This window comes from Chenopodium quinoa, unplaced genomic scaffold, assembly GCF_001683475.1.
Source record: "Chenopodium quinoa cultivar QQ74 unplaced genomic scaffold, ASM168347v1, whole genome shotgun sequence".
Classification (NCBI taxonomy): Eukaryota; Viridiplantae; Streptophyta; class Magnoliopsida; order Caryophyllales; family Amaranthaceae; genus Chenopodium; species Chenopodium quinoa.
In genome coordinates this window covers 821,456-832,704 of record NW_018744118.1, presented here as the reverse complement: position 1 = coordinate 832,704, position 11,249 = coordinate 821,456, and the positions used below count along the sequence as shown (strand labels likewise).

Below are 11,249 nucleotides of genomic sequence, written 5' to 3'. Positions count from 1 at the left end.
GCTGGTTGGGATAGCAATGGCGCGAGGCTAGTGCGTGGTGCGTGGTGCGATGCGTACTGTGCATGACTAGTGTGCATGGTGCGTAGCTAGTGCATGTGCGAGTGATGCTGCAAGGTGTGTGCGTATGGTGCGAGACAAAGGGGGCCATCATGCGTGTCTCGCTAGCAGCACGCATGCTGGATATGCGAGAGTGTGCGTGGTGCGTGAGGTGTGTGCGTGGGATACTAGGGCCAGCGCCAGCACGCACGAGCGCCTAGCACTGGCACGCACCAGCGTCAAGCATCAACCAGCACTGCCTAGCTGGGATGCGAGGCTGGGCTGGTGCTGGCTGGCTGGGCTGGCTGGCACATGCTAGCTGGCGTGCTAGCTGGCAACTGCCCAACACCCCTTGTGAGTGGCGGTTTAAGGAGAGGTGGGGACCAAAGCCACCAAGCTTCCCTTGGGGAGCAAGGCAATGGTCCCCCCCATGGGATATGGTCCTCACCTAACCCATTCTCTTCTTTTGCCACTTGTTGGCTTGTGATTGCTTTTGCATAATTATTTATTTTGGAATTAAATAAATTATTGCAATTGCACATGATCCCACATTGATCATGAAAAGGGGTTTCAAGTCCCCATTCTCTATAAATACCCACTTGGTTGGGATTTTGAAAAAAACCTTGAGTGGAATTAAAAAGGCAACTCTAAGAAAAGAGTAAACCTTTAATTCGTAAAACTCATAGTTATTTTGTCCGGGTCTTGACTAACCTTCAAGACTTAGGACGCTCGGGTCGAGTCGAGGGTACGATCCATCGGAGATCTCGTCTTTTCGGGATTTTGAAGTAAGAGCTCTTTGGGAGCGAAGCACGCGTCAAAGGTATAATTCTTGTTCTTAATCTTGTTTGCTTAAGTTTATTATTCTTGTTTAATTGCTTTAATTAAGGGGCGGGTCTTGGTGGGTTTCCTTCCGCATAGTGTCGGGTCACTACGAAACCCTACACCCAGGGATTTCGAAAAACCTCGAAACATTTAGCGCCGTCTGTGGGGATAGTCGTCTGAAATAGCTAAAGATGGTCAGACACTCGGTCCTGACCAGGACTGTAGGGTTTCGTAGTGACTCACACTACGCGGAAAGGAAACCCCCCAAGACCCGCCCCGATAACTAAAGCAATTAAGACAAGCATAAACATAATTAAGCAATAATTAAAAGAAGAGAGAAAGAAATTATACCCTCGATGCGTGCTTCGCTCGCAAATCGAGCTCTTACTTTAAAAGCTCGAGCGTCACTAGTGTGAACGCCTCCAACAGCTCGTACCCACGAACCCGACCCGAACGGTCCAAGTCCCGAAGGTTAGTCGGGACCCGACCAATAAAAACTTGGAGTTTTACGAACTTAAAGGTTTTCTCACCTAATGGGAGATGCCTCATTGAGTTCTACTCAAGTATCTTCCCATATGCCCAACACTTGGGTATTTATAAGGGAATGCTACTTGATTTTACATTCTCCCACCAATGTGGGAGAATTTTGCATTTCCATCATAAAATGACAAGCAATAGATAATCAACAAGTGTCACATGGTGAGGAGAGGTTAGGTGAGGACCACCAAGGGAGGGTACTATCCCACCTTTCTCTCCAAGGCTTTGACCAAGCATTGGTCCCCACCAACACTCAAGGTCATCCCAAAAACAGCGGGTTGCCTCCCAAAAGCGCTTGTTTATAAGGTCTTTAGCTTGACCATGGTGAAACTCATTGGCTCGGTGATGGGGAAGAGAGTGTGGTGTCCACTCCTTCGTCAATGGGGTCACCAACTCGGTAATGCTTTACTCTTTGCCCGTTGACCTTGAAGGGCTCTCATCTTGCATTTTCTAACTCGACAGTGCCATAGGGATACACCTTTTTGATCTTGAATGGCCCCAACCACCTAGACCGAAGCTTTCCTGGAATAATCTCAACCTAGAGTTGAAAAGAAGGACTTAATCTCCTTCCTTGAACTCTCTCCTCACAAGGTTTTTGTCATGCCACCTTTTTGTTTTCTCTTTATATAACTTTGAACTTTCATAAGCTTCGAGACGAAGCTCGTCTAGTTCATTGAGTTGTAATAGTCTATTTTCTCCCGCTTCTTTGGCATCGAAATTTAAGCTTTTGATGGCCCAAAATGCTCGATGTTCTAGCTCAACGAGCAGGTGGCATGCTTTCCCGTAGACAAGTCTATATGGGGTTGTTCCAATTGGCGTTTTGAAAGCCGTTTGGTATGCCCATAATGCATCATCTAACTTCGCGGACCAATCTTTCCTTGTTCTGGCAACTGTTTTCTCTATAATGGACTTGATCTCTCGATTTGACACTTCAACTTGGCCACTAGTCTGTGGGTGGTAGCCAATTCCAAGCTTATGTTGCACTCCATATTTCTTCAACATTGCCTCAAATGGATGCTCCAGAAAGTGTGTTCCCCTATCACTAATCAAAACACGTGGTAAACCAAAACGAGGGAAAATAACTTTCTTGAAAAACTTACTTACCACACGAGCATCATTGGTTGGAATATTAATTGCTTCCACCCACTTTGAGACATAATCAACGGCTAGCAAGATATAACAGTTGCCATAGGAAGAGGGAAACGGACCCATGAAATCTATCCCCCACACATCAAACAACTCGACCTTGAGTATGTTGTTAAGTGGCATCTCGTTCTTCTTAGAAATTGTGCCAGTCCGTTGACACCAATCACAAGCCTTGACATAGGCATAAGCATCCTTGAACATAGTAGGCCAATAAAATCCGCATTGCAGGATCTTTGCAATCGTCTTCGAGGGGCCTGCATGTCCACAACAGGGTAAGTCATGGCAATGTGAAATAATGTTGCTTACCTCATTTTCTGGAACACATCGTCGGATCATGGCATCCGCGCATTGCTTGTATAGGAATGGATCGTCCCAAAAATATCTCTTTACCTCAGAAAGAAATTTCTTCCTTTGTTGAGAAGAGTAGCCATGAGAAATTTCTTCCTTTGTTGAGGAAATTAGCCAAGTTAGAAAACCAAGGTGATTCAGTCTGTAATGAAGCTAGTAAGTGTTCTGCAGGAAAAGAATCATCAAAAGGAATATCATCTCCATTCTTAGGGTCAAGGAGAAGATGGGAAAGATGGTCTGCAACAACATTCTCTGTCCCTTTTGTGTCCTTGATTTCGATGTCATAATCCTGTAGCTGTAGAATCCATCGAATCAACCTAGGCTTGGCATGTGTTTTGGTCATCAAGAACCTCAATGTTGCATGATCTGTATGTATGATGACTTTAGAACCTACCAAATAAGAATGAAACTTGTCAATAGCATATATAACTGCTAGCATTTCTTTTTCAGTTGTGGCATAATTCATTTGAGCAGAGCTCAAGGTCTTTTTAGCATAGTATATGGCGTGGAGCTTCTTCTCCTTCCTTTGCCCAACATGGCTCCTACCGCATAATCACTAGCATCGCACATGATTTCAAACGACAGACTCTAATCTGGGGGTTGCATGACTAGAGCAGTGATTAAAGCCTCCTTCAACCTATTAAAAGCTTCAAGACAAGCATCAGAAAAAACAAAAGGGACATCCTTGGCCAATAGCTCAGTTAAAGGTCTAGCAATATTCGAAAAATCCTTAATAAAACACTGATAAAAACCTGCGTGACCAAGGAAACTTCGAACTCCTTTTACAGAGTTAGGAGGTGGTAAGTGCTCTATGACCTCTATTTTAGCTCTATCAACTTCAATACCCTTATTAGACACGACGTGACCTAAGACAATTCCCTGTTGTACCATAAAATGGCATTTCTCCCAGTTTAAGATTAGATTAACTTCTTTACATCTTTGGAGCACCTTTTTCAAATTTGTAAGACATACATCGAAAGATGTTCCATAGACAGAGAAATCATCCATAAATACTTCCATAGAGTTTTCTATGAGTCTTGAGAAAATTGCCATCATACATCGCTGAAAGGTGGCAGGAGCCTTACATAATCCAAATGGCATCCTGCGATATGCAAAGGTGCCATATGGACATGTGAAAGTAGTCTTTTCCTGGTCACAGGGACGGATGGGAATTTACAAAAAACTTGAATATCCATCCAAGTAACAGAAAAAGGAATGCTTTGCAAACCTTTCAAGCATCTGATCAATAAAAGGTAAGGGAAAGTGATCCTTTAGGGTGGCCTTATTCAACTTTCTATAATCTATACACATTCGCCATCCTGTGACAGTTCTAGTGGCGACTGGCTCACCCTTGTGATTCTTGACAACGGTCATACCTCCCTTCTTTGGTACTACTTGTACAGGGCTAACCCACTTACTATCAGAGATAGGGTAGATTATACCTGCAGCAAGCAATTTCATAACCTTTTTTTAACTACCTCCATCATATTAGGATTAAGTCTTCTCTGAGGTTCTACTGAAGAGGCATGATCGTTTTCAAGAATGATCTTATGCATACAGAAAGAAGGATTAATGCCCTTGATATCATCAATGGTGTACCCAATGACACTTTTATATGTTTTCAGAACGTTGAGCAATTGCTCCAATTCTGTGTCCTTGAGTTCAGCATTGACAATAACAGGATATGAATTATTTGGACCAAGATATGCATATTTTAAGTTAGAGGGGAGGGGTTTCAACTCTACCTCGGGAGGCTTAGAACTCTCCCCAATGCTCATTACTTCCAATGTCGCTCTGATCGGGTTCTGATTTGGATCGGCCTTTGCTTCATCAAGTAACCTAGTATACTCCTTAGACTGCCAATCTCCATTATCATCTTCCTTCCCTAATAACACTTGTTCAAGAGCATCATCATTTTGATTCAAGGGAAGTTGCTCATTCTGCAGCTCATCGAGCACATCAACCTGACAAACAGTGTCTCCCATAGAAGGAGCACCCATAACATTTAAAAGTGAGTATTCCAATTTCTCATCACCCACTTCAAAAGTAATCTTACCTTTCTTCATGTCTATAATTGCACCTGCAGTAGCTAAGAAAGGTCTACCTAGTATGATAGGAACATTCACATCCTCATCCATCTCCATCACAACAAAATCACATGGAATGAAAAACTTACCTACTTGGAGGGGTACATCCTCAAGTACACCCAAAGGAAACTTCACTGACTTGTCTGCAAGTTGCAGAGATATGCTTGTGGGTTTGAGTTCACCCATCTGCAGCTTCTTGCATATAGACAGTGGCATGAGGCTCACACTTGCACCTAGATCACATAGTGCCTTGTTGATCTCAATATCTCCAAGCTTCACTGGAATTGAATAGCTACCTTGATCTCCTAATTTCTTAGGGAGAGTGTTTTGCAAAATAGCACTGCACTCTGCATTCAAAGCAACTGTAGTATTCTCTTCTAATTTCCTCTTGTTAGATAGCATATCTTTTAAAAATTTTGCATAAGAAGGCATCTTAGATATGACATCTAGGAATGGAATATTAATATGAAGATTTTTAAGAACATCGAGGAACTTACTGAACTTTTTCTCAAGTTTAGCTTGTGCTAATCTTTGAGGAAAAGGAACCTTAGGCATATACGAAGCAGGTGGCTTTGGTGGTGCTTCCTTTGATGCTTCCTCGACCCTAGCATCATCTACTTTCTTCTCACTTGCACCCACTTCTTCAATGAACTCTCTTGATGGCTCCTAGGTAGGAGGATCTTCCAACTGCTTTCCACTCCTCAGGGTGACGACATTTATTTGGCCTTTTTGAGATTGTTCAGTTTGGCCCGGGAAGGTTCCTGGAGTCTTTAAGGCTTGGCTAAATTGGTTGGCCAATTGGCTTATCTGATTCTCCATAAGTTTACCCTGAGCTTGCAACTGTTGGATAGAGCTATTTTGATGTTGGATGGCACTGTTTGTTGCGGTTATAAAGCTCTCTAATGTCACCTCTAGGCTTGATTTCTGAGGTTGTTGTTGCATTGGTTGGTGGGCATTGGGTGTTTTCTGTTGGAAACCAGGTGGTGGTTGGTTGTAGGTGTTGGGTGGAGGTGGTGGTGGAGGGTTTTGTTGTGCTTGGGAATTTTTGTATGAGAAGTTAGGATGGTGTTTCCATCCTTCATTGTAGGTGTTGGAATAAGGGTCATAAGGCCTCTTTGGGTTAGAGGAGTAGAAAGCATTGGCTTGCTCGATTGACATCTCTTCCGTATTCTGCGAAATCTGTGGGCAATCTCGAGCAACATGACCCTGCACATTACATAACTGACACAACTCCTGTGGGGTGTTAGAAGTTTCTGCTTGGAACTTATCAAACTTGCTTGTTAGTGCCTGCACAGAACTAGTTAGCATAGTTAAAGAATCAACATCAATTTTACCTCCCTTTTTCACAGTGTTTCGGCCTCCAGGATGATAGTTATCATTGGCCGCCATCTTCTCTATGAGCTCCCTAGCTTCAGTGGGGTTCTTTGTCAAGAGAGAACCTCCTGACGCAGCATCTATGTAAATACGGAATTCATGAGTCATGCCATTGTAAAAGGTCTGCATCAAAATCCAATCTGGAATGCCATGGTGAGGGCATTGTCTCTGCAATCTTTTAAATCTCCTCCAAGCCTCATAGAGAGACTCATCATCTGACTGCTTAAAAGTTTGTAGGTCATTCCTCAATCTTGCAGTCTTCTCATTCCCTAAAAACTTCACTAGGAAGGCCTTCACTAACTTTTCCCATGTATCGAACGAGCCAGTGCCTTCATCTCTTAACCACTCCTTTGCCCTGTCCCGAAGTGAGAAGGGGAAAAGGCGTAGTTTGATTGCATCATCTGTAACACCATTCAACTTCATAGTATCACATTTCTCCAAAAAACTATCAATATGACTTACTTGGCAATCATGTGGTAGCCCTGCGAATGAATCATTGGAGATGAATTGGATGAATTGCGGCTTGAGCTCGAAGTGCTGAGCCATTACAGGTGGTCTTATGATGCTAGAAAGGACTCCGGTAGTCGTATCAGGAATACCGTACTCCAAAAGGGATTTCGTTGGTTGGTCTACCATGTTTCTCCTACGTCGATTTCTTGTTCTCCTTCTTCTTATAGTTGCCTCGATCTCAGAATCAAATGGTTCAAGATCTTCTGAACCCGAGCGTCATGTGGGAATGCACAAGAAAAACTAGAGAAAAAGTATAAAAAACACAAGAGAGAATAGCCGAAGCAACTAAATAAGCTTAGCAAAAACGAATCACAAATAATCTAATGAAATCGTTAGTCCCCGGCAACGACGCCAAAATTTGGTAGGCGTGTCGTGTACCTATCAAAAATAACCTAACAGACCAATACTAATGTAGACTGGCAAGTAAGGGTCGGATCCCAAGAGACTAAGGTTTAGAAATAATTAATTAGACTCGAATTTCTACTAAGCAAGAATAAATTATAATAAATTATCTAAGGAACTAAATATGAAAAGAATTCAAAAATAAACTAAATGAGATGATTAAATCAAGTACTTAAAACATCCAAGATCTAGTTTCACCACAATTATTAAAAGAAACAATAACAATCATAAATATGGAAAACATAAATGAAAAGCAAATATAATTGAAGGAAAATGAAGTAGAAGTGAATGCCAAGGATTCTTCAATTGAAAGGAATTAAATTGTTGAAGAAAAATGCTCAAATCTTGTGCTGGGAATTAAAATTGCTTCAAAATAATATACTAAAATTCTAGAAAGAGAAAGAGGAATAATGGAAAACTGAAAAACGTTTCTAATGATAATTACAAGAGGTATTTATACCCCTTAAGACCTAGAAAAGATAAAAAATTAAATCGGAGATGCGCCATAACTGTGCCCGGTCTGCCCGGGCTGTGCCTGCCCGATCGAGCACTTGGGATTAAAGTCGCGAAAATTGTTTCAGCTGGAGTTCTTCTTCGCCCGGTCCAACCGGGAAGGTTGAGCCCGATCGGGCACGAGACCAAAGTCATCCTGCTGCCTTCTCTTGAGCTCCGTAGCAATGCCAAGCTTCTTCTACCATGCGCCCGGTCTGACCGGGCATGGGCTGCCCGATCGGGCGCTTGGCATAGATGACACAAATCGACTTCTTTCTTCATAGCTTCCATCAACCTGAGTTCACTGCTGCGCCCGATCTGACCGGGCATGTAGAGCCCAATCGGGCACAGCTATAAACTTCGCTTTTCTTGCTCTTTCTTCTCGGTCTTGGTTCGTTGTTTAGCTTGCTTATACGTTCTCGTCCACTAACATCTCCAAATCGCTCTAAACATGTCCGAATTGTCCGGTAAACTCCAAATTCCTGTAAAACTCATAAAAGTACACCGAACACACTAGAGAAGAGAATATTAGTGGGAAATGGCTCAAAAGAGCCTAAAACCATGCAAAAACGTAGTGAAAATTCGGGAAAATATATGTATAAAACGTGTATATCATTCTCTCTGAAGGCCGGCTGACTCTCTCTCTTTCTGAACTTTGGAAAATGACGAAATGAGGGGGGGGGGTGAACGGCTATATAAAGGAGGGTAATACGAAGGGTCATTCCAGCAAACTCCCCTAGAAGGCGAACGGTTATTGCTGTTAGCCAATGATTGGGTGACAAGTGTCACAGATGCCACGTGGCCTGCCACGTCACATCTGTGAGGGGCAAATGTTTAGGGTAAAAATACCCTATGCCACGTGGCCTAATCAGTGTGTTACACGTGTCACCTTCAGAGTGGTTCATAAGAACCAATCCCCTCTGGACACGTGGCACCTGCTTCCAGACCCTATAAATAGGGAGATGTTTCCCCATTGGAAACCATTCACATTCAATACCAACCAACCGAGCACATTCAGTGCAGTTCATTTACTCCTAATCTCGTAATTCGAGAAGATCATTAATTTCTGCATTTATTACAGACTCCATTCCGGTTCTAACTTGATCATTGGAGGAGGAACTCCCCCATCCGGAGTCTCCGTTGTTTTGCAGGTACAGACGTCCGGATCCTAGTCTTGGTGTTGTAACTCTCCTGAAGGACATAGAAAACCCCGAAACACCCATCATCAGCCTAAGGTGAAGTGCACCTGAAAGGTAAGCTCTCTCTCTCTCCTCTTATTTTCTTTTCTCCTTAATATTTCCCCTTCCCCTTTATTTTAATTATACCTAAGGTGAAGTGCCATCATCTTTTTTATTTCTAATTAAATCTACCCTAAATCTAATTATTGTATTTGGGTTTTATGATGATTTTATGATGTTTAATGGTAAGTATTTTGTATATAAATTTTCATATTTGGTTTTGAATTAAAAAGCCCCAAATTGAAAACCCTAGGTTTCTAAATTAAGGTATATTGATGGAATTTGATTACAGGTGATTTAAATTATTGGAATAAGTGTTTTAAAACACATTACAACAATTTTTAATGGTTTAATAGAGTTGGAATTTTTATATAAAGGTTATAATTTGGTTTCTTGAAAGGATTTTTAATTACCCATCAATTGGGAATAAAAGTAAGGGTTTTTAATAAAATTTCAGCTTATTTTAGAGGGTTTATGAGTGATTTAAAGAGAGTATATACTGCTGGAAATTTGTGTTAAAGAGGTATTAATACTTCTTTATAATTTTGGTTTGTAGGAGACTTCCAAGTGAGTGATTTTATTTAGTCGTGGCGATTTTGAGATCATATTCAAGGTACGTTCACGTGCTTGGTAATGGTTTAAGTGTGTAAAAGCATGCTCGACTTTGTTTAAATAATTCCAAGTAGTATCATGATAGGTATTGGTTGGAATTTGGTGATTTGTTTGGCGTTGGTGAATTATTTGAGATGTATGAATTGTTTATGGTGAATTGGTGATTGGAATTAATTATATCGGCATGTTAAATATGAACCACACTTTTACTATTGCCATGTTAGAGAACATGTTTAATTAAACTAAATGTTAAATTTTGTTTGGAATATGAAAAGGGAATTTTATGATGGTTCATATAATTTTTATTGATGCTATAAGCATGAGGAAGGAGCTAATTAAGTGTCTTAGTACACATGGATAAATTATATTGTGGTGCCTACGTGCACTTAAGGTGTTTCTAATACCGAGGGATAGGATTTGTGGTGTTCTATGCGCCTAAGGTGTTATTTAACACCGAGGTAGTTTAAAAAAGGGTTCAACATATAATTTATGTGGTCACTAATTATTCAAGAATTAAATTGGTAAGTTTGATTGCTTAAATTAAGTATAATGTTTGGTTGTGTTGCGTTTGGGAGTCATCACCAAGTCTAATAAATATGTAAACAATGTAAAGTGAAAGAGATTACGCATCAAAACTCTTGGAACGTATATACCTTGAATATGAACATATGAGGGGAGTTATGGGGTTTTATATTTAACCATAACTTCTACTGGGAGTACAGAATGCTGTATTTTCCTTTATATTTATTCTATGCGCAGGACGTCCAGTCACTTCATGTGACATTTGCCTATCTAGTTAGCTCCCGGTGTAGTTTACCTCGATTTATTTGAGGCAGGGATTTGGTGGGAAACCCGTTCGATGCGTAATCAAATTAAATAAGCGATTTATTTATTTGTTGGTTGGTCGTTTTATATGTTGAATGTTTGTGTGCTTGTAAACAGGTGCAATATGGTAAGTTGTGTGTTGATAGGATGAAAGCATGTTAGTGTGTTTTACTACGCTTATGTACTCATCATTGTTGATTGTGTGTTTGTATGTTTGTTTGGCCTTGTCTTTACCTTGGTCCTACGACGACCCATTTCTAATGGTGAGTAGTGGGGACAAGTAGAGATATGCTTTTCAGGTGATGAAGCATTTGCATGATGGGAATGGGTGAAAAGCTAATAATGCTTAGTTCCTATAGGAATATGATATGTTTAATTACTTTGAATTTTATATATATTATTGTGATGGTAATACTAACGCAAAAGATTTTTTAGTATTGTTTGGTTTTAATGGCCTACCATGGTTCCAAGTTGTAGGTTGACTTAGTTTGACTTTTTAAAAGTTGACTTGTTTTAAATGATTTTAAAAGGTAGTATTGCGCTGTGTGTCTTTGATATTTGCCTTAGCCGTTTTACGGTGGCGGTAATGTCTTAGATTTTCCTATTTTGTATTTCAAAAAGGGCAAAACAGGTATTTTAAAGGATAGGAATTTCTAGGGTGCTACAAAGTGGTATCTCGGAACTTTGGTTGAGATTTTTATTACCACTAAAGCCAAAAATGTGTTTTAAAGTGTTTTGTTTTAAACTTGGCCAAGTGCTTATTTAATTAAGTTATTTTTTTTTAAAAGAGAGTTACTTTCAATTATTTTAATTTTTGGAA

At 40.6% G+C, this 11,249-nt stretch overlaps 3 protein-coding genes across 3 annotated transcripts; all 3 read right to left on the bottom strand.

The window, feature by feature from the left end:
• Window positions 1–1,953: 1,953 nt before the first annotated feature.
• On the bottom strand, window positions 1,954–2,742 carry LOC110692609 (uncharacterized protein K02A2.6-like). The gene has a single exon (XM_021869639.1). It carries the CDS (start codon window positions 2,740–2,742, stop codon window positions 1,954–1,956), a length of 789 nt encoding a protein of 262 aa, XP_021725331.1.
• A 735-nt stretch (window positions 2,743–3,477) lies between these two features.
• Window positions 3,478–5,531, bottom strand: LOC110692608. Its single transcript, XM_021869638.1, has 2 exons — window positions 4,368–5,531; window positions 3,478–4,038 (listed from the first exon to the last, which is right to left on the bottom strand). The coding sequence occupies exons 1-2, from the start codon at window positions 5,529–5,531 to the stop codon at window positions 3,478–3,480; spliced, it is 1,725 nt and encodes a 574-aa protein (XP_021725330.1).
• A 111-nt stretch (window positions 5,532–5,642) lies between these two features.
• Window positions 5,643–6,986, bottom strand: LOC110692607. The gene has a single exon (XM_021869637.1). The coding sequence runs from the start codon at window positions 6,984–6,986 to the stop codon at window positions 5,643–5,645; it is 1,344 nt and encodes a 447-aa protein (XP_021725329.1).
• Window positions 6,987–11,249: the final 4,263 nt, after the last annotated feature.